This window comes from Delphinapterus leucas, chromosome 11, assembly GCF_059928025.1.
Source record: "Delphinapterus leucas isolate spDelLeu-1000000601 "Yukka" chromosome 11, BTC_Dleu_Yukka2, whole genome shotgun sequence".
Taxonomy (NCBI): domain Eukaryota; kingdom Metazoa; phylum Chordata; class Mammalia; order Artiodactyla; family Monodontidae; genus Delphinapterus; species Delphinapterus leucas.
This window is the reverse complement of record NC_143139.1, coordinates 26,059,106-26,082,434: the sequence shown is the minus strand read 5'-3', so window position 1 is coordinate 26,082,434 and position 23,329 is coordinate 26,059,106. Positions and strand designations below refer to the sequence as shown.

Genomic DNA, 23,329 nt, shown 5'->3' with positions numbered 1-23,329 from the left:
ATGAGTTCAAAGAAGTTTTAGTAAAATGCCCAATTTTATTTGCAAAGTCAGAATAAACCTTGAAAATAAAAGCTTGTGATACTTGGGTACAAACTAAAAGACTAGGGTAGGGAGTTATTTGGATCTTGCATCTAAAATTTAGAAGTTCTAGAGAATAGTTTCTGTTTGACCTTGGACATCTATAAGTCTCCATAGATCAAAGGTTTGGTTTTCTTATTTTGCTGTTCCTTCAGTTTCACTGCGGTAATCTTTTTTGTAATATTTATTCAATTATTTATTTGGCTGCACTGGGTCTCAGTTGTGGCATGTGGGATCTTCGTTGTGGCATGCAGGATCTTTTAGTTGTGGCATGTGGACTCTTAATTGCGGCATGCATGTGGGATCTAGTTCCCTGACCAGGGATGGAACCTGGGCCCCCTGCATTGGGAGCACAGAGTCTTAACCACTGGCCCACCAGGGAAGTCCCCTCACTGCAGTAATCTTTGTGAAGTGATATCATTGCAATTGCTTTTTGTTCCAAGCCCAGGAAAAAGAAAAAAAGGAGGGACAGGGAAGTTTTGACCCATATTGATACATCATATATGAAGAAATTTAGAACTGCCCTCTATGAGGAATTACTGAAAATAACAGTAAAACTTTGTGATATACTTCCATGTAACTTTAGAATGGGCTCAGTGTCTGAGTATGGCCAAAGCTAGATTATCATGATAGTGAGCTGCTGAGACTAGTCTGTGTGGCTGGTTTTGTTTCGGGGGGGGCGGGGGTAGACCTAAGAGCACCTTCCCGCGCTATGCTTCTGCTGTGGTTAAAGTGGTGAGCTTCTCTGTGGTGTAACAGGTTGCTCACTGTTGCCACCCTTCAGCTCTTTTACTCATTTCTCCTCTTCCCTATTCTCCAAAAGACCTGAAGTGTAGTAGGCAGGTGGGGAGGGCTTTTTGCTTTTATTATTTTTTCTCCATTGTTAAGCTTCCTTATTCACTCTAAGCCTTGAATTTGTACTTCTACTTTTTGCCTTAAAAAAATGCATATAATTGTATTTTTAAACTGATTGTAAATATATTATACATGATTTTATAGAAAATTGAAGCACTACAGGGAAATATAAAGGAAGTAAAAATGAACAGCAGCCCAACTGTTGAGAGGTAACTACTGATATATTTTATTGGACATCATACTTCTACTCTCTATAGGTGAAGATACAACATATAATAAGTAATTTATTTGTTTATTTAATAGTAACTTTAATATATATGACTTAAATGTTTTATTTAATATATTTTCATAATCATAATATGATTTCATTATATAAAACATTATCTTAGTCTTTTCAAACTGAATAATATATTTTGGAGGTGATTTCATTGTAGAGCTGCATTATCCTTTTAAGAATAGAATATCATGTACTTTATGATGCACTTATTTATTTACATATTGTCTTCCAATAAGTTCTTGGGTTGTTTTGAATTTTTTATTTATAAACAGTATTGCACAAAACTTCCTAGTAGGAAAACCTTTGCACACATTTTAAATTATTTCTTTAGGTCATATTCCTAAGGGGGAAGCTACTGGATCCAGTGGCATATATATTTTATTTTTTAATGCATATTGCCAAACTGCCCTCCATAAGGGCTGTACCGGTTTACTCTACCAGTATTCTTTTTTTTTTTTTTTTTTTTTTTTTGCGGTACGCGGACCTCTCACTGTTGTGGCCTCTCCAGTTGCGGAGCACAGTCTTCGGATATGCAGGCTCAGTGGCCATGGCTCATGGGCCCAGCCGCTCCACGGCATGTGGGACCTTCCCGGACCGGGGCACGAACCCGTGTCCCCTGCATCGGCAGGAGGACTCTCAACCACTGCGCCACCAGGGAAGCCCTCTACCAGTATTCTTGAAGAAAAATTACTGGTTTTGACATTTAAAAAAAAATCCTACATTATTTATTTTGTTAAGAAAAGACACTCCAGTGAAAATTTCAGAATCTCTTTATTCTATAGAAAATAGCTTTCTTACTAGTGTCCTGCAAAAGCCTCTGGAATTTCCAGGTGTTGTAAAGTTCTCTTTTGAAAATTGAGTGTCCTCTTCCAGAAACCCATGTGACAAAAATTTCTTTTCTAAAAAAACACATAGGGACTTCCCTCGTGGTACAGTGGTTAAGAATCCACCTAAAGATGCAGGGGACACGGGTTTGGGCCCTGGTCCGGGAAGATCCAACATGCTGTGGAGCAACTAACTCCTTGCGCCACAACTACTGAGCCTGTGCTCTAGAGCCCGTGAGCCACAACTGCTGAGCCCACATGACACAACTACTGAAGCCTATGTGCCTAGAGCCTGTGCTTTGCAACAAGAGAAGCCACCACAATGAGAAGCCCGCGCACCACAATGAAGAATAGCCCCCGCTCGCCAAAACTAGAGAAAGCCCGCACGCAGCAACATAGACCCAATGCAGCCAAAATAAAAATAAATTTAAAAAAATACATAGGTACCATAATTAAAGTAACATTTGCCTTTTAAAATAATTTTTAAAATCTTAGGTTTTATTCACAACTTTAAAAATTATAATTTCTTTTCTTACAATTAAGAAAAAAAGACAATGCCTTTTTAGTGTAACAAGGAGACTTGGTTATCACTGCTGATGTGAATAGATGGTACATTTTAACTCATTTCTGAACTTTCTTACTGAAGCCATAATTAGAAAATGAGTTTGGCTTTCAGTACTGTGCTTATTGATCCTATGCTGAAAGGCCCAAGTTTTCATTTGCACGCAGTAATATATTCTCTGTGTAAGGAAACTATAGTACTCACCATTGAAAAAATACCTAGCCATAAATTAATTAAATTGGTCCCCTTGAGGGCACTCTTGCTGGAAAGGTCCATCCTTTTACCCAGAGAAGGAAAAGGTTTGATTAATTTACAGATTCTGCTCCAGCTATATTATTTGGGAAAATATCAGGCTCTCATGAATTTAAAAAAATTATCCTATGGGAAATTCACTTACCTGTTTATTGAATTAGTTTCCAGAAGGATGTGAAAGCCTCAGGTCTTGTGATGGGAGGCAGGTTTGTTGAGAGACAGCGTGTCATGTAAGGAAAAAACCTGGTCTCAGAGTCAGATATCCTGGGTTTTACTCCTGTTGGGAGACTCACTTGACCTCTCTCGGCCTCAGTTTTCTCAACTGAGCAGAGTTGGTTCAGCCGCGCTTCGCGGAGCTGAATGAGCATGTCAGTCACTGGGGGGCAGAGTCTGGTTCAGGAGGTCTGGGCTGGGCCTGAGGTTCTGCATTTTGAACAAGCTCCTGGGTAGTAGCAATGCTGCTGGCCCAAATATCACAATTTGAATAGCAAGGAAATAGATGATATCTTTTTCTTCTAGCTCCAAAAGACCGATTCTAACTTAAGCTGTAGTAGACATTGTTTAAAATCTTAACATTTTAAATAAATATTTTTTTGGCCACACCAAAAAATATATTTTTTGGCCACACCTTGTGGGACCACATCCCACATGTGGGATCTTAATTCCCAGACCAGGGATCAGACCAGCACTCCCTGCAGTGGAAGCATGGAGTCTTAACCCCTGGACTGCCAGGGAAGTTTCCATTTTAAATATTTTTAATACTATTAGGTTTAAGTGAAAGAAGACAAGTGTATTTACAACTTTTAAGTTTGATAGCAAGAGACTTTCTTCTGATCATGTCCAAGATTTGTTTTAAAGTATTCCACTCCCTCCCTTAAAAAAGTTGGGGGGGAATAGATAAAACAAGAATAACAAAATATTGGTAATTGTTGAAGCTGGATGATGGGTACATAGCGGTTAATTATACTTTTCCCTTATTCTCTGTCCTTAGGTGAAAGTTTGAAAATGTATTTTAAACAAAGAAAAGTAAAACACAAACAAAACTAAATGTGAATTTGCCAGGATCACAGACTGATGATATATATACATATCTATATCTATTTAGCTTTAGGCACCATTTCTCAGTACTAACTTGCCTAATAGGAAGCAATGTGGCAGTGACCTGAGAGTCTTTGAAGGAAAAAAGCACAATGGCTAATGAAGCACATTTGCTGGAAGGAGATAAACTCAGAGCTGCCATTCTCCATGTGCCAATCTTAGGCTGTTTGTTTCTGTTAAACATTGCAGATGTGTCTCTGCCAACTAAACTTGAATGTGTTAATGTGATATTTTTGGAAATTCACTTTGCAAACTGTGAACTCAACATAGATTTTGGTTGCTGTTGTTGAATGTATCAATCAGATATCGCCATTTTTTTTAATAGGACAAAGATACTTAAATTAGTGTACAGGAAATACACATTCAACAATGTTTTCTGCTATTCCAGGGGCTTTTAGATGTGGGGTTATAATGTTGCTTTTATTATTTTTATTTATTTATTTTGTATAAACAAGGTTTAAAAATTTTTTTTAAATAAACTTATTTTTGGCTGCATTGGGTCTTCGTTGCTGTGCGTGGGCTTTCTCTAGTTGTGGCTAGCGGGGGCTACTCTTCACTGCGGTGCGTGGGCTTCTCATTGCGGTGGCTTCTCATTGCGGAGCACAGGCTCTAGGTGCACAGGCTTCAGTAGTTGTGGCACGTGGGCTCAGTAGTTGTGGCTCGCAGGCTTAGTTGCTCCATGGCCTGTGGGATCTTCCTGGACCAGGACTCACACTCGTGTCCCTTGCATTGGCAGGTGGATTCTTAACCACTGCACCACCATGGAAGCCCAATGTTGCTTTTAAATCTAGAGTGATTTTACACTCTGAGCAGAAAATCTTGATTCCCACTAAATACGTATTTTTCAGGGAGGAGTTGAAAACAAAATGGAGAAAGATTATAAGAGAGCTTTGTTTTGGTAAGGTTTCGGGAAAATGATCAGAAAATAGTTATAGGATGACAACCTGTTTAGGAAATAACATTTTGATATGGGATAAACAAATATACTCTAATATAAAGCTAACTATCTAGATTAGTTATTTTATAGGTCATATATATAGTTTATAATTTGAGAATAAATATTTAAAAAGCACAAATTAATGCTAAGTTAATAACAAAAACTAGAAAAAAAAATATTTTAGAAGTGTAAACCCCAGCCACAGCGATTGTTAATATTTCATTGTATTTCCTTTTTGTTTTTAATGTGATTTTATATAGTTTTTCTCCTACCTTATATATCCTTTTATACTGTTCTTTCACTGACTATTGTAAAATATGCACTTTTCATTATTATTCAGTCTTTTATAAATATAACCTGAGTAAAGTAATTCTCTTTCAGGTCAGAGTGAAGACCTTCATGGTCCCCAAATGGGTAGCTTAGAAGTATCTTTCTGCTTTGATTTATTTTTAGGCTAGGTCTAGATTGTTTATTATGGTGAGGGAAATGGGCATAGGAAGTCATTTTCTGTTGGAGAGATCAAGGCAGTTGCGGGGTCCATTCGATATTTGAGTTTTGAACTGAAAGAGATTCTTATATTCATCCTGGAAAGAATGTAATCCCAGGTTGAACAGAGCCACACTAGACCTTTAGTCCAGACCAGTGACAGCTCTGATGCCAGGATTCAGGACTTGGAAGGCTCTTCTTGGGGAAGTCACACTTCTGAATCAAACCCCAAAGTGAACCTTTGGTTATAATTAGGATGTGATACAGGTATTTTTTGTCAGCCCAGGGAGTTCAAGCCTCAGCAAAGGACAAAACAAAATAAAAGATATGTATACACATACATGGATTAAGTGAGCTAATACAAATAAAGTGCTAAGAACAATTCTTACCACTTAGTTAGAATATAAATGTTAGGTATTGTGTAAAGAATTGAGGAGACTTTAAGTCAGCTTTTATGTTTAATGTTAAAAGTAGTTACACACTTTAGGGCTTCCCTGGTGGCACAGTGGTTGAGAGTCCGCCTGCCGATGCAGGGGACATGGGTTCGTGCCCCAGTCCGGGAAGATCCCCCATGCCTCTGAGCGGCTGGGCCTGTGAGCCATGGCCGCTGGGCCTGCGCGTCCAGAGCCTGTGCTCCGCAACGGGAGAGGCCACAACAGTGAGAGGCCTGCATACCGCAAAAAAAAAAAAAAAAAAAAAAGTAGTTACACACTTTTGAACAAGAAAGTGTGAATTTCTTTGAATACTGAATAAACTGAACCAAGTTGAAAATAATGATTAAGGCTGTTTCTGCCTCTTCTTCTCTTTCATGTTTTACCCATTTTACTGAGGACCTTCCTCGGTTTTACCTATTTCTCTAATTTAAAAGCCTTTTTTAGATGCCTGAAGTAAAATGGGAGATAACTCTTGGCTGATTATTAGAAGCAGGGGGAATTAGCTAATAATCTCACTGGTAATTGAGAACAGGAATTTAAATGTAAGGTCTTAGGCTTCTGTTCCTTTAAGGTTTAAAGTTTTCAGAAGTAAGTGTACTTGTTCTGTTAAGGAATTTCTTTGGAGCATGTTTTCATAAGAAAATTTTCATGGTGTCTAAACATGACTTGAAATTGACAGATTTCCCTTATCATCAGTGTACTTGCTTTTAAAGATGTGAAAGTGTGTATTCTATTTTTAAAATCCAATAAATTTTTAATTTTGACACACTCAGTTTGTGCTTCGACTTTCAGATCTCTAGCAATGTTAATTTTCAAGCCTGAAAGTTTAAACTATGTTGAGATCATGGATCCCATTGAAAATGTAATAAAATGTTTGAACCTTCTTTCTAGAAAAATGTATGTACATTCAAAATGTTGTATACAGTGTGAGATTTTTCACGAATATCCTGAAACAAAAATCCACATATTGTTTTTAAACTGTTGCACCTCCTAAGTTAAAAAACAAAATTAAATTAAATTAAATTAAATTAAAAAACAAGGTTCCTTCTACCAGGGGGAAAAAAACCAAAACTGTTGCTCCTCCTTAGATATGTTACTCGTCTGTTTCCATTTAGTTAATGTCTCATTGTATTAAATTTCATTAAAATTGAACTACAGTGCTATAGTGTTTAGTTTGCATAACACAAAAGTTCTAGATTGTCTCTTTGGAAGCAATAATAAAATAGAGGAGGGGCAGGACTTCCCTGGTGGCACAGTGGATAAAAGACTCCGCGCTCTCAATGCAGGGGCCCAGGTTCAATCCCTGGTCAGGGAACTAGATCCCACATGCATGCTGCAACTAAGAGTTGGCATGCCACAACTAAGAAGCCCATGTGCCACAACTAAGGAGCTGCCTGCTGTATCTAAGACCCGGTGCAACCAAATATATAAATAAACATTTTTAAAGAAAATAGAGGAAGGGTAGTTGTGCTAAATGGATTTTTTGGAGGGTGCAGAATTCAAAGCAATGACTACTGATAAGGCAAATATAGCTATCCCTGTTTTATATACTTTATATATTTGTATATACTTTGTCTTTTAAAAATGTAATATAAGAGATTCTTAATAAAAATTGTCATCATTTTGTGTTGGGCGTTTTTTTAAAAGGTATTCTCTTGAGTGATGGATGTTTTAATTCTTTTTGTAGGACTTGGAATGCTATATAGCAGTATATATTGTAAAATTTGGGGGAACCAGAAAATCTTTCAAGACATTTAAGTAGTCTGGGCTTCCTTCAGTGGATCAGTTTCCTTGAAGAAATGCTGATAGCTCCATCCAATCTTAGGATGACTGAGGTTATACAATTTTCTTTGGTTCTTTTCTGCCCTGATGTGTACTGCTTTGTGATTTTATAGGTTGCTGTAACTGTCTCCTTTGGTGATCTAGTCCAATATCATGACTTCAGTATAATCTTATATTAGCACTCTACTGATTAAATGTTAAATTTATATCTCTAGCTTAGAGTTTTCTCCTGAAATCCAGACTTTTATCTAACTGCCTTCTTAACATTTCCATTTTGAATTAGTATCTCAAAAGTAGTATGTCCAAAACTGGAATTCTGTTATTTCCTATAAAAAGTATTCTTCCCCTTCTCAGTTGATGGTAGGTCAGTCTCAAAGCCTTGGAGTCATTCCTGATTCCTCTCTTTCTCTCACACTTCACACTCTGTTTAGTCTATCAGTAATTACTGCCTCAACCTTCAAAATATATCGACTCCAGCCACATCTCACCAACTCCACTGCTACCACCCTGGTTAGAGTTACTATCATCTTTTGCCTAGATTACAGCTTCTACAGTCTTCTGCTTCTTCCTTTGCCCCCTCTAGTGTATACTTAAAATTTTTTTTCCTGCAGATTCTTATTTTGAAAAATATCAAATCTATAGAAGAGTTGAAAGAATAGTGTAATAAAAACCCATAAACCCTTCCTGCTAGATTCACCTGTTGTTAACATTTTGCTGCATTTGTAAGTTATCTAGTGAGTGTTCTCTCTCTCTATATGTGTATTTGTTTTTGCTATACAATTTGAAAGAAAGTTACACGTTTTATGAAAGTTCATCTCTGATTCTTTCAATATATAACCCCTAAGAACAAGGATATTATCCTGTAACTGCAATCCTATTATCACATCTAAGAAAATTAATGTTAATTCAGTATCATCTAATGTCTAAGAAACATCTTTTATACCTTTCCCTTCTGTAGTAGGCTGAATAATAGCCCTCTAAAATATCAGATCCTAATTCCTGGAACCTAAATGTTACCTTACTTGGAAAAAGTATTTTTGCAGATGTGATTAAATTCACGATTTTGAGATGGAGAGATTATCCTATCCTGGATTATCCTGGTGGACTCTAAATGCTTTTCACATGTGTCCCTATAAGAGGGAGGCAGAGAGAGATTTCACACACACACACACACACACACACACGCACGCACGCACGCACGCACGCATACACAGGAGGAAGGGATGTAAAGACAGAGGTAAATATTGCAGTGATACAGCCAACAAACCAAGGAATGCCAGCAGCCACCAGAAGCCAGGAGCAGATTTTCCTCTAGAGCCTCCAGAAGAAGCACAGCCCTGCCAACACCTTGCTTTCAGCCAGTGATACTGATTTCTGATATCTGGCCTTCAGAGCTGTGAGGCATTACATTTCTGTTTTATGTCACACAGTTTGTGATATTGTTATAGCAGCCATAGAAAACGAATATACACCCCTTTTAAGGATTTCAGTCGAGGTTCATTTTGCTTGGTCGTTATGGCTCTTTTAATTTAAAATAGTTCCCCTCACCCTTTTTTTTGTTTTTCATGACACTGACTGTTTTAAAGAGTTCAGGCCTGTTGCTTTGTAGAATGTCCCATATTCTGGAATTACCTTATTGTTTTCTCATGGTTAGGTTCAGGCTAAGAATACCACATAGGTGATGTTGAGTAAAGAGTATTTTCAAGACAACTGCCAGAGTGATTCTTTTAAAACATTAAGTTGGGGCACAGTACTCTGTGCAGTCTCCAGTGGTCCCCATTCTGTTCAGAGGAAAAGCCAAAGCGCTCCTGTGGTCTGGTTCCTGAAACCTTCCTCACCTTCTCCCCTCCCACTCACCCCTCACTCTGTGCTGCCTTCTCACTGATTGTGGTGCCGCTTCCTGAACAAGCTGGGCGCGCCCCAGTCTTGGAACCTTTGCTCTAGCTGCCCCGTTGCCTGGAATGCTCTTCCTCCAGGTATCCTTTGGCCTGCTCCCCCTCATGTCTTGCTCAGATGTCCTCTTCTCAGTGAGGCCTTTCCACACCACTATTTTAAAAAATCCATCTTTCCTTCCCTCCCCCACTTCTGATCTCCCAACACTGCTTTACTGTTGTGTTTTTCCATAGCATTTATTACCTTCTCACACACCACATAACTTACTTATTAAAGTTATTATTTATTGTCTGCTTCTCCTACTTGAAATACAAGCACCACAAGGCAGAAATCTTTGTTTTTTGTTCACATATTCATCCCATGATCTTATGTTCATAGCAGGTGCACAACATTTGTTGAATAAACGTGAACGAACTTTAGATGAGTATATCTAATTTTACGTTACTCCACAGTAGAGAGTCTTCTTTAAAAAAAAATAATAAGCAAAACACTTTACTTTGAAATAACTTTATTTATTTAATATATTTATTTATTTTTGGCTGTGTTGGGTCTTCATTGCTGTGCGTCAGCTTCTCATTGTGGTGGCTTCTCTTGTTGTGGAACACAGGCTCTAGGTGCCTGGGCTTCAGTAGTTGTGGCACATGGGCTCAGTTGTTGTGGCTCACAGGCTCTAGAGCACAGGCTCAGTAGTTGTGGCGCATGGGCTTAGGTGCTCCGCGGCACGTGGGTTCTTCCTGGACCAGGGCTTGAACCCGTGTCCCTTGCATTGGCAGGTGGATTCTTAACCACTGCGCCACCAGGGAAGTCCCTGAAATAACTTTAGATTTGCAGAAGAGTTTCTAAGACACTACAGAGTTCCTGTATACCTTTCATCCACCTCTCCAGATGTTAACATTCCACATAATCATGGTACATTTATCAAAACTAAGAAATTAACCATGGCATAATACTGCTAACTAAACTACAGACTCTATTTGGATTTCACTAATTTTTCCACTGCTCTTCTCTTTCTGTTCCTCTGCCCAATCCAGGATACCACACATTGCATTTGGTGGTGTCTCTTTAGTGTGCTCTAATCTGTGGAGAGACTGATTCAAAAAGACTGTAAATCTTTCCCAGGAATACTACCTTGTATAAATTATTGTAAAACACTGCAACTCGTGCATTATTTGAGCAAGTGGCTATTTCAAGGGAAAGAAAGATGGTAAAACTCAGGAGCACCAGAATATGTAGCCGTGGGGCATTGGTAAACTTCAGACAAGAAGATCGTAGGATTTGACAGTATTTTCTGGTTTAGGTGCAGAGTATACCTATCTAGTCCATTTTCTTCTGCCATCAGAACTTCCCACCCCATCCATGCTATCACTTGAAGAGATGAATCCTAGAATAACACTTAACCATTTTTGACTTTTTAACAGGTAAATTTGACTCAATATGTTTAATTTCACTCATTATTTGCCTATGTTACTCTTTGAGGGTAATTAATTCTGTAGTACCCTAAAGATACATTGAGTATCTGCTCTATGTAATGCACTGCCTTAGGTCTTGGGAAAGTGGATGCAAAGAAGAGTAAAAAGTTTTTTACTGTTCAGAAGCTTGTGCTCTAATATAGGTAACATATAACTAACAAACTATAATAACAACTGTTTTGACAGTGTAGAGGAAATTATTAATTTTTGCTAGGAAAGGTAAGAAATGGGGGAGGATCATATTTGAACTTGCCCTTAAAGTACTCATAGAGCTTTTAACACAGTTTAATTGAGATGTAATTCACATACCCTACACATACCAAACATCCCATTTAAAGCAAACAATTCAGTGTCTTTTAGTATATTCACAGGGTTATGAAACCATAAATCAACTTTAGAACATTTTCATTATCCTAAAAAGAAACCCCATAACTGTGTTGACTCCCTGTTCTTCCTTCCTTTCAGCTCCTGGCAACTACTTTCTGTCTCTATAGATTTGCCTATTCTGCACAATCCATATAAATGAAATCATACAGTATGTGTCTGACTTATCTCAGCATAATATTTTCAAAGTTCATCCATGTTATGGTACATATTAGTACTTCATTCCTTTGTATTGCCAAATATTCCATTGTACTGGAAGTATTATATTTTATTTTTCCATTCATCAGTCGATGGGTATCTGAGTGTTTCTACTTTTTGACTATTACGAATAATGCTGCTGTGAATATTCACGTACAGGGTTTTGGGGGGACATATTTTCAATAGTTTTGGGTATTGAAATTGGGAGTGGAATTGCTGGGTTGAGGAACTGTCAGAATATTTTCTAAGGTACCGTTTTACATTCCTACCAGCAGTATATGAGGATTCCAATTTCTCCACATCCTAGCCAACACGTGTTCCTGTCTTTTGTTTTTTTGGTTTTTTTTGGCTGCCCCACGCGGCTTGTGGGATTTTAGTTCCCTGACTAGGGACTGACCGGGGTCTTCAGAAGTGAGAGTGCGGAGTGTGGAGTCCTAACCACTGGGCCTCAAGGGAATTCCCTAGGGTTTGTTTTTTTTTTTAATTTTAGCCTAATCCTAGTGAATGTGAAGTGGCATTGCATTGTGGTTTTGATTTGCATTTCCCAAATGACTAATGTTGCTGAGCATCTTTTCATGTGCTTATCAGCCATTTGTAGATCTTCTTTTGAGGCATAGAATTTTAATAGATAAAGAAAGGAAAAGGGAAGGGAGCACTTCAGCCTAACAGAACAGGGTCAAAGGCCTGAGAAATGGTGAAGAATCAGTAAAACTATAGAGTAGGGTCTCCAGAAGAAGGGAGTGAGAAAGGACACTGGAAAAGTTTAGGGATGCTTGGGTCTCTTAAGTTTATTTTTTGATGAGTCAAGTCACACTGTCCTCTGCTTCTCTTAAGCTTAACATTGCTCGAATTTGAAGGATATTCCTTCTTTTGTAAATGTCAGTGTGTTGTGGTTAGTGCATTTGATTGATTCATCCAACCTTAAATAAAGAATTATTGAGGGCTTACTTCATTCCAGGCGTTTCTTCACTTAGTAAGAGGGGTAGATCAGTGATCAAAAACAGGCAAGGTCCTTGCTTTTCATGGAGCTTATTTTCTAGTGGGGGTGATTTTTTTACCAATAAAAAACTGCCTGTTAGAGGCTGCCTTTATCCAGCATTTCTGGGCTCGGCAAACAAATCCAGGTCTACTTTGTTCGTGCTGTTGCTGATTTTGTTGGCTTGGGTCATAGCCCCTTTCAGCTTTCACCTTTTCAGACCTAAAGTTTAATCTTTAGTCATCCCTTACACAGCAGCATCCTGAAATCCCTCTTGGCATGCTTGTTTCTCTTTTTGGGACTGTTACACTTGAAGTTTTTTCCACTGTCGTTTGTACCAATTAATCAAAAAGACTGATGAACTATAAAGAAAAGTTACATGAACATTTTAAACATTTTCTCTTAAAACATACTGTGTGTATTTCATAAATGTTTGTTTTAGGACCAAGACTTTTCCTTTGAATAAGGATCTGCTGACTATAATTTTCTATGATGTCTCTTATTATAAAGCCCGCATATAATGAATCATCTATGATTTTTAGTTTCCATTTCTTTACAGTAGAGTGAGAATTTAAAGCCATTTCAAAGAAATCTGAGTGCAAAATCCTTCTAGATTTTTATGATTTTTCCATTCCACTCTTTAGTATTTCTGTATCTAATTAGACAGCTTATTATTATTATTATTATTTTGGGGGGAGTCATTTTAATATTTACAAGGAACAAATCAGCAGAACAAAATTATATCAGATAGGCTGTGTACAGTAGCTGCGGCTTATAAAACATACCAGTAATCTGTACCTGGTGAGTATAAAGAGAACCATGGTAGGATTCAGATGTCTTTACAACCAAGGGAGTACACATGGCATTAACAAATTAGAGGACAAAAAAATTCACATTTTCTACATTAAAAAAAAAATTACAGATCTCAAAAATGTCTGTGAAGACAAAAAAAAAATTTAAAGTTCTTTGAAGGGTGGGAAAGAAGTCTGAAATGGAACTCTAAATGTAAAAAGAATTTTACTTCACAAGACCAATTTTCTTGGCTTCTGTTTCATATATCAGTAATCTCCACATCTTGACTATAAAAACTTCTGCTTCTTCATCAAGTACCATGGCAACATCATCTAAAATGCTCTGAGGTGAACTATGAGCCATAACCTTAGAACAAACAAAATCAACTAATGTAGCTTCTTCTCCACCTATGTATTCTATGATTTTTTTATTAATCCATGGTCTAATTTGTCGTTCCATCAATATAGAATCCACAATAGACCAGTCCAGGGGATAAGCAAAGAGCTCAGGTTTGGCTGTAGGGATTTTTTTTTTCCCCCCCGGTACGCGGGCCTCTCACTGTTGTGGCCTCTCCCGTTGCGGAGCACAGGCTCCGGACGCGCAGGCTCAGCGGCCATGGCTCACGGGCCCAGCCGCTCCGCGGCACGTGGGATCTGCCCAGACCGGGGCACGAACCCGTGTCCCCCACATCGGCAGGCGGACTCTCAACCACTGCGCCACCAGGGAAGCCCATTGCTGTAGGGATTTTTTCAATGAGACTCTTAATGTGTTTGCACTTTTTTTCAGTGTTCACAGTGCCTTTGGCAGCATTTTTATTGTCTTCACCATAATCCAAGGGAACCAGTTTCCTTTTTCGGGGTACATCATCACTGTCTTCATTCTCAAATTTGTTAAAGACACTATCTACAGGTAGTTTCTTTCTCTTCACAGAATTAGGCTGACCAGGACTATTGGAAGCACCCAGTTTAAGACTCAGTCTTATTTTTGGCCTATGCTCCTCAGGTTGTTGTTGATCTGGTGAATTTTCATAAGGAATAATAATACCACAGGGAGACTCATCTCCAGGAGTGTTGGGAGTTGCATTGCCACTGGCAGAGGAAACAGATGGGGCAGAACTGATGGGCCTCAGAGTTGGTTTGAGACAGGACTTTTGCTCTGGCTCTTCCTTTTCCATGGGTTCCTCTCGTTTTTCTTCTTTTTCTTGCTTTTCTTCTTCTTCTTCCTCTGATTCTGGTTCTTGCTTTATTTGTGGTTGTCTGTGCCTCTCAGCCTCTTGTTCCATCCTCTGGAGCTCTGCATCTGGATCCGGGTGCCCTTCGGCCAAAAGGCGCTGCCTGATTTCCTCTAGCTCTTCCTTCTCTCTCTTCCTATCCCGTTCATCTGCTTCCATTTCCTTTTCCCTATCACGCAACCTTTTCTGAAGAGCGCTTCCTGTGTAATATTTGGGATCATCTCTATCATCATCATAATCTTCTAAGAATTCTTTCAGTCGTTTAGCTTCTTTTGCCATTTCTCTTCTTCTTTCTTCTTCTCTTTCAGCCTCTTTCTCATACTCCTGGGTTTTCTTTCGTTCTCTGATTTTCCAATTCTTAAGGCGCTCTTGATAAGCAGCCTCTTTCTCTCGGAGCTTTCTTTCAAGTTTTCTTCGTTCATATGCATCTTCTTCATCCTCTTCTCGGTCCCGCTTCTTGTCTTTTTCTCTCTCGTGCTCCCGTTCCCTTTCTCGCTGTCTCTCTCGCTCTTGTTCTCTTTCTTGTTCCCGTTCTCTCTCTCTCTCTCTCTCTCTCTCTCTTTACCTCTCCCGTTCCCTTTCACGATCTCTGCTCTTTTCTCTTGATGGACTGCGATGCTTATTCCAGTCTGAACTCCTTTCTCGATCACAGTCCCGATCTCTCTCTCGATCCCGATCTCGATCTCTCTCTTTTGTCCGGTCACGATCCCTATCCCATTCTCGTTCCCGCTCCCGTTCCTTCTCCTTTTCTCGTTCACGTTCTCTTTCCCTTTCTCGTTCCCGTTCTCACCTTTCTCGTTCCCCTTCACGCTCCCTCTCTCTTTCTCTCTGTTCTTTCTCAATTTCCTTTCTTTTTCCTTTTTGCCTTTCTCTTCTTCCAGTTTCTTCTGTGTCTCTGAATTTGCTGATCTCTCAGAATATCAGGTCTCTTTTGTCTTCTTCCATTTCTATAGCATTTATATCCTGCTTAGTGATGAGTGGATAAGGGATCAGTGGGGCCACTGGAAATCTGCAAAAAATGTCCTCCTTCTTTTCCTTCTTCTTCCTGGGGTGAGAGTCAGATTCTTGCGAGGGGGCATTGAGCTCGCTGGAGTATTCCCGTATTAAAACTTCAATGGCCCCTTTGATCATCTGATCTCTTCTCTTTGTTTCTTCATCTAAGGCTTCTTTGTCATCATTAGTGACGGTTTCTGGCCTGGCATTCCCATTAGAAGCTTTCTTCTTTGCTTTCCATTCATCCAGTTGTGCCTTTGTCTTTGTATCAACTTTAACAAGTAGCTTCTTCTCTCCAATCTGCAGGTCATGCAATAACCTGAGTGCATGGAGGGTTGCTTCAGGCTCCTTATATGCACAGAATCCAAAGGCTTGAAGTTTTCCAGATGCACCTTGTACTCTCTTCCAGCTCAAAACCAAGCCACATTTAGCAAGGAGCTGTCTTATAAGCATGTCTGAGGCTTTTTCAGAGATGTTGCCAACGAAAACTGTAGTAGTGGGACCACAGTTTTCATCATTTTCTTTAGCCTTCAAGCCTGGATGATCCTTCCGTGCTCCCAAATGTTTTCCAACCATGGACACTAAGACAGTTGGAGCAGGAGCCATAATGCTCATTGGTACAGGAATCATTGGAGTCCCTGGAGATACAGGTGGTAGAAAGCCAGGAAACTGTGGGGGTGGGATCCCTGGTGGGAGTGCTGGGATTCCCATGGGAGGGCGATTCAAATGAGGGGGGAAAGACATTCTTACCACAGCGGTCCGCCACTGAGGAAATTGTACTGTCTTTGCGGTCTTCCGGGTTCCAGGTTATGAGGGGGTTCCACCAGCTCGAGATTTCTGCACGCCGCTAGCCAGGAGACTAGTGCCAAAACACCTACTCTCACAGGCCACCTTATTATTTTTTTTAGCAGCTTGCCTATGTACGTATTCAGCTTCATTTTCATAGAAATTATGAGTCTTTTCACAATCATATTTCATAATTTACTTAATAATTAAATTATGAATTCAGTATCATGTGAAACTGGATAAACATGTTGGGAATGGCTGTGGCAAACAAATTCAAGTACAAGATGTGGAAGTGCTACTGGCTATGAGCACTTTTGGCCTACTGTGGACATCAGCCATTATGTTTTACAGGAGAAACAGTGTTAGTTCAATCCAAGCTATTGGTTAAGGAGAAATTTGTTTAGGACAGCTGATTCTGTATATTGCAAGTTAAGTACTCTTCCACTGCTTTCTCCTAGCACTCTATATAGACCTCTTTTATAACTTAATTCACTGCTTATAATCGTCTACTTGTTTGTCTTCCTTATGGGATTTCATAGTCTTTGAGGGCAGAGGTATACTCTCTTGTTGTTACATTCATAGTTCCTAGTATATTCTTGGCATGTAATCACTTATTCACTTTAAAAAAAAAAGAATTGACTGGAACTTTCCTGGCGGTCCAGCGGTTAAGACTCCATGCTCCCAATGCAGGGGGCCTGGTTTCAATCCCTGGTCAAGGAACTAGATCCCACATGCCACAACTAAGATTCCGCATGCCGCAACTAAAGATCCTGCACACCACAACAAAGATCCCTTGTGCTGCAACTAAAGACCCGGCATGGCCAAATAAATACATTAATTAAAAAAAAAAAATTGACTGCAAGCTCAATATAACTCAATAATATGACCAGTTCAGTATGATTCCTAGGTTGCATTAGTTGTATGTAATGTTCGGAATAGTTCCACTGTATTTATGTTGTCTTGAACTAGGGTGATAGATTTTAAGATACATATTGACTAACTTGAGCACATCCCCTAAAAAGTTAATTCAGTGAGACTGAGACTATGTTTGTTATTCACTGCTATATCTCCAGTACATACAATATAGAGTATTAATGCCTGGAAGACCAAAGGTGCTCAGGTTTTTAATTTTTTTAATTACTGAATCCAGGGAATAGAGACTAGGATGGTGATGTTTCTTTTTTATTTCTTGAGGAATGATAAAATGAATAGGGTGTGCTTCCTTAGAAGAGGAGATTAGTGAATATATCGACCAAATTTGAAAATTTGAGGCCTAGTCATACAGAAGAGAATGTGGACCTCAGTAGCTCTAGAGAACTGAACTGGGACTAGAGAGTATAAATTATAGGAAAGCAGATTGTATGTTGAACTATTTTCTAATTATTAAGGCTTTAAAAAAATAGAATGTATTATTTCATGAGGTCACTGGAAAAGAAGTTTAATGACTTATTTGAGGGGTGTAAAAAAATAAATTTTTGTATGAAATGTGCAGTTGGTTTATCTGTACAAACTAAATTCATCCTAATTTAAGCCCTGTAATCTCTTGTTTCAGTCTTCCATAACGTTTATATTCTTTATCAGTTATTGTCTTATACGCTATTATAGGTCTCATGGTCTTAAGGAGAAATAAATGACTTTTTATCTCCCCGTTTAATTTTTAAGTTTGGTGGAGAGCAAATACTGTATCTTATTACAATAAAAATTTTTTTAATGGTATGCTTGTAATCCAGAAATCTTGATGGATCCAGAAATCTTGATAGATTTTGAATAGCCCCAATTGTCTGCTTCATTTATTAGTGTTACAGATGGTGTGCCAATTAATCTAGCATCAGATTGCTGATAGTACCATAACGTTTGTTGAATCTGATGGGTGCAATAGTCATTACACCCCTCCATATGATATATAATGAATCTTCATATTATAATGAATAAGTTCTATGAGCTATTACTATGAAATAGTACTGCAGAAGTCTGGATTTTTTTTTGTTAATCTTTGCTGCTTTCATAGCACTTTGCAGAGTATCTTATTCATATAAGCTATTCAATAAATATTTATTAAAAGGCTGGAAAATCTCTTGAGTTCTTAAAAAAACCAATCACCCATTTGAGGAATTATTTCTTGTTTTACAGAAAGTTTATAAGCCAAAAGTACTTTGGTCCAAATGTCAAGGTTATTAAATTATATTGTTAATTTATTCTTATGTCAACAGGGCTTAATTAACGATGCTCCATTTATTTATTCCAAACTTAGATAGATAGCTATAAAAATAATGTTCCTCTTTGTCTAACTTCCAAAAAACTTACTTGCTGTGTACTTCCTCTGCTTTCTTTAGATGGACTTATTCCAGTTTTGCCATATTAACAGTTGTGGGGTATTCCTTTTTGAACTGTACCCCATGTCTAGAGTATCACTTTTCTTACAGATTCACATGTATGTGGCCAAAGGAACAACTCCATGTTTTCTAAAACGCCTAGAGAACATGTAGCAGGTACCTCTCATTTCCCTTTGTGTTGGTCATTTTTTACTAATTACTGGAAGATGGTGGTTCCCGCTGACAGAACCATAGGTTAGTTCTTAAACATCATCTGGAATCTTTTGTTGGGCTACTTTTGCTTAACAAAGTGTCACTGAGATTCATCCATGTTGTTGTGTACATCAGCAGTTTATTGCTTTTTACTACTGAGTTGTGTTCCATTGAATGAATATACTACAATTTGTATATCCTTCTGCTTGTTGGTGGACATTTGAGTTGTTTCCAGTTTTTTTGCTATTATGAGTAAAGCTGACAGTCTTGTGCAAATAATTTTGTGGATATATGCTTCTTAGGAGTAGAATTGTAGGTGTATGGGTTAGGTATAAAACTCACCAACAGGTTTTTAAAGTGGCTTTGCCATTTTATAGTCCCACCAACAGTGTATGAGTTCCAAGTGGTCAAGATCCTCACCAATACTTGGTATTGGTATGGTAAGTCTTTTAAATTTTGATCATTCTAGTAGGTTTGAGGTGGTGTCTCATTGTGGTTTTAATTTGTATTTTACCTGACAACTAATGATGTTGAGTACCTTTTCATTGGCTTATTGGCTTTTTGTATATATTAAATTTATTCTCTTGTTCAGATCTTTTGTCCATTTTAAAAAAATGGGTTGTCTTTTTTAAAAAAATTATTGATTATAGGAATTCTTTAAATATTCTGGTGATGAATCCTTTGTCAGATATAAGGAGTTTTGGTTTTGAAAATTAGTAAAATATTCAATCTAGAGGTTTCAAGATTCTTTGGGCATCTAAGTAATAGGTCAATTTATTATCGGCAGAAATTCAATTCCAATTATAAATCTAGGGTTGTAGAAGAAAATTGGTTAGGGGGTATGTGGATTTTTCGGTTATCTATTGCTGTGTAACAGTGTATGCTGTATTCCATAGTGGCTTAAATCAGCAGTTATTTACTGTTTCTCACAATTCTCTGGGTCAGCTAGGCAGGTCTTCTGTTTCACCCAGTGCCTACTTGGGTTGCTAATTTGGCTAGATGTCCAGGATGGCTTCTCTCACTTGACTTAGGTGGCTGAAATGGCTAGTGGCCAGGTGGGCCTCTCCTGCTTCTCCATGTCATCTCTCATTATTATTTAGTAGTTTAGCCCATGTCTCTTTATGTGGTGGTTTGATTCTAAGAGAGAAAAAACAGGAGCTGTCAGGACTCTTAAGTGCTAGGCCTGGAACTGGCACAGCGACACTTCTGTCACATTCTGCTGGTTAAAGCAAGTCACAGAACCAGCCCAGATTCAAGGGGAGGAAAATAGAACCCTTCTTTTGATAGAAGAGGCAGCATGCACACATACAGGGCAGGGAAGAATTTTTGGTGGCCATTTTTTGTGATATTTTATTACAGTGGAGTAGATGTTTAGAATTTCCTAATAAAAGGTGATTTCATTAAAAATATAATTTGTAAGTTATTCCTATATTTATTTCTAAGTATCTTTCCAATTCTTTTTTTTTATTTCATGCATTTGTTTATCCCTTACTGCATATATTCTGCTACCAACGTTTCTAAGATATGATTCAAAATTGGAGATGATGAAAAAAGGCTCAGTGGTATATAACAAGGAGGCTTACTGAGCTATTAAAGATGTTAATTAGGATTCATGTTCTTTAATATGCTAGAAAGAACGTTCTGATGCCACTTTGCTGATGAACAAAATGAGCTTAATCACATCCTGGGCACTAAGTATTCTGACATTATAATCTCTTCTCTCTGAGCCCATCACAGCAGTCTTAGGATTCAAGATCTAATCCTGGGCAACATTATAGGGCCAAGTGTGTCATATACACACAGTGAAGGAAAGTAGGACGGCCTTGGTAATCCTGCAGTATTTTTCTTATCATATACTTGATTTTCATTTTCAAAAATTGAGGTAAAATTCCCATAACATAAAGTTAACCATTGACCATTTAAAAGTGTACAATTTAGTGACATTTAGTACATTCACAGTGTTTACGTCTCCTCATATACTTTTTAAAGAAGGGTTTATGTCAGGGAAATGAAGAACAATAAAATTATGGCAAAAAAGACTAATAAGATGTCCAAACATTAACTCAAAAAGAACACTTCTGGGCTTCCCTGGTGGCGCAGTGGTTGGGGGTCCATCTGCCGATGCAGGGGACACGGGTTCGTGCCCCGGTCCGGGAGGATCCCACATGCTGCGGAGCGGCTGGGCCCGTGAGCCATGGCCGCTGAGCCTGCGCTCCGCAACGGGAGAGGCCACAGCAGTGAGAGGCCCGCGTACCGCAAAAAAAAAAAAAAAAAAAAAAAAAGAACACTTCTTTGGTGGAATGGTTTAAGAGATATGCTGGGACCACTGCCTTCCCACTGAAGTGCCAGCGCCTGGTCAGCAGCAGCATGGCCTAAGCAATCTCCTTCTTGCCTCCTGCCAGCCTCGTAAGTCCTCCAAAACTGCAAGGTTAGTTCAATTTTATCTTACCTTCTCTCTTCTGAAGATGGTAAGCAGTCTCAGGGAATCTACCACCTTGGTCCCCTCTATCCCAAGGCTTGGGAGTTTCACAGACCCATTCTAGATCTGAGAACAGCTCTTTTCCGGGGAGCAGGGATTGTGGGCATTCATTAGCCTCTTCCCATCCTTTTCTATGCCTCAGAATGACTGACCCACAGGTTGTCCTGAGGGCCAAGGCTATCTGCAGTAAACTTGAAGTTGCAGGCTACTTGCAGGCCCTGCTCCCTCTTCTCCTAAAAGTGGAAAGATATTTAGATACTTTTGTCATTGTTTTACTGGGGTCAGGTAAGGACTGAACAGATGTAGTAAGCCATTAGAGATTTAAAGATGTTTTAAAAATTTTGCTGTACTCTCCCTCACACACCAACAATAGTCTCAAGACAGCTACCACCTCACTTGACCTAAAAGGGGGTGAAGGGATGGGGGAAGGAGGAGACATCTGTGAGGAAAAAGAAATACAAAGAAGTACTCTGCCCAGAAGAATCGATCATTCCAATATCCATCTTAATGATTAGAATGGGATAGAATAGAAGCAAGAAGATTGAAGAGAAAATAACCTCCTTAGATAGTAGAAGCCCAGTGATTTTTTTTTTTTAACAAAATGTTGGAAAAGTAGTGCTGATGATTATGGGATACATCAAGAATAATGTTAGCAACCTTACTAATTAAAGTTTAATACCAGCCATAACTTATTTGATATTTCCCTCATCTGTGAAATGGAGATCTGCCTTACTGCTAGAGGAAGGTGCATTTAGGACTGCAGAGTACAGCAAATTTCAATTCCCAATAAGGCCATGGTATCCTAAGAAGTTTCCAGAGGTAATTTGACTCTGATTTTAGCCTTACATGATCACATTAGAGCCAGACCCTTGTAAAATTTGACTCCACTGCACAATGTGATAGATGCTGAAAAAGGGGGTTTAGAGGAGTGCACCTAATGTTCCCTGGCAGGAAATGGGGAACGTTTCCGTGAGGTTGTGTCACTGAACTAGGAGCAGATGCTTGCTAAACTAGCAGGGATTGAGGGGAGAAAGTATTAAACTGAGTGAAAATATTTGTAAAGGCAGAAGGAATTTGGATTTTTATTCAGCATTAAAGGGCCACTGAAGGATTTTATGCAGAGGATTGTAATGATCAGACTAGCATAATAGCATATTAAGAAGATCATTTTGGCAGCAATATGGAGGCCAGATTGACAAGGAGGCCAGTTAGGAGTCCACTGGTATATTCTGGGCCAGAGATGATGAGTACCTAAACTAAGGCACTCCTTTATGATGAATTGAAAGAGAAACTAACTTCAGTAATCTAAGGCTGTGCTGCTGAGTGTGGGAGCCACTTAGCCACACATGGCTATTGAGCACTTGAAGCTTGACGGTTGCAAAATGAGATGTGCTGTAGGTGTAAAATACTCACCAGATTTCAAAGCCTTGGTATCTCAGTAAGACATTTTTGTATATCGATTACAAGTTAAAGCAATATTTTGAATACATTGGGTTAAGTAAAATATATCATTACAATTAATTTTTCCTATTTTTCTTATTTTAAGAATGTAGTTACTAGAAAATTTTAAATTATATGTATGGCTCACATTATATTTTTATTTTTTTCATTGCTGACTAAATTTATTTCAGTTCAGTTACTTGCCTAACTTATGCTAGCTGTTTGATTAGAAAGTGTTTCATTTTAACTCATAATAGGTGTGGAAACTGCAGAAATGCAAAATGGTTTTCATATATTTGGGAAACAAGGTTGAAAAGCTCTGTAAGACCGTATTTTTATTAATTAATTAATTTTATTAATAAGAGTGTCAACACAGAGTATCTGCAGGAAACTGGCTTTTGCAGTGAGGTCACAGTGCATTTTTAAATCCATTGTTAGGTAATGTTTATTCACTCTTCTGCAAATAAATTATTTCTGCAAGATATGTTCCAAAACTGGTGCATGGGTAAGACTGGACTAGAGAAAAAGTTTATTTGAAAAACACTTTTTGAAACTTTTTAAGTGTTGTCTAAACACTC

The 23,329-nt window shown here is 38.5% G+C and overlaps 2 protein-coding genes across 4 annotated transcripts in view; one reads left to right on the top strand and one right to left on the bottom strand.

Annotated features, from left to right (window-relative positions):
- Positions 1 to 23,329, top strand: part of DENND5B (DENN domain containing 5B) — a 212,016-nt gene that overhangs the window by 39,938 nt on the left and 148,749 nt on the right. The window lies entirely within an intron of this gene.
- LOC111176887 (RNA-binding protein 25-like) lies at positions 13,186 to 15,073 on the bottom strand. Its single transcript, XM_030761880.2, has 2 exons — positions 14,018 to 15,073; positions 13,186 to 13,812 (listed from the first exon to the last, which is right to left on the bottom strand). Exons 1-2 carry the CDS (start codon positions 14,805 to 14,807, stop codon positions 13,523 to 13,525), a joined length of 1,080 nt encoding a protein of 359 aa, XP_030617740.2. The 5' UTR covers positions 14,808 to 15,073; the 3' UTR covers positions 13,186 to 13,522.

What these genes read in the sequence shown, in the direction of transcription:
- LOC111176887 (XM_030761880.2), bottom strand. Translation starts at nt 14,807, where the DNA reads ATGGCAAAAGAAGCTAAACGACTGAAAGAATTCTTAGAAGATTATGAT. An exon ending in TACAGCAATGGGCTTCCCTG is followed by an intron (nt 13,813 to 14,017) that starts GTGGCGCAGTGG and finishes AAATCCCTACAG; the next exon opens with CCAAACCTGAGCTCTTTGCT.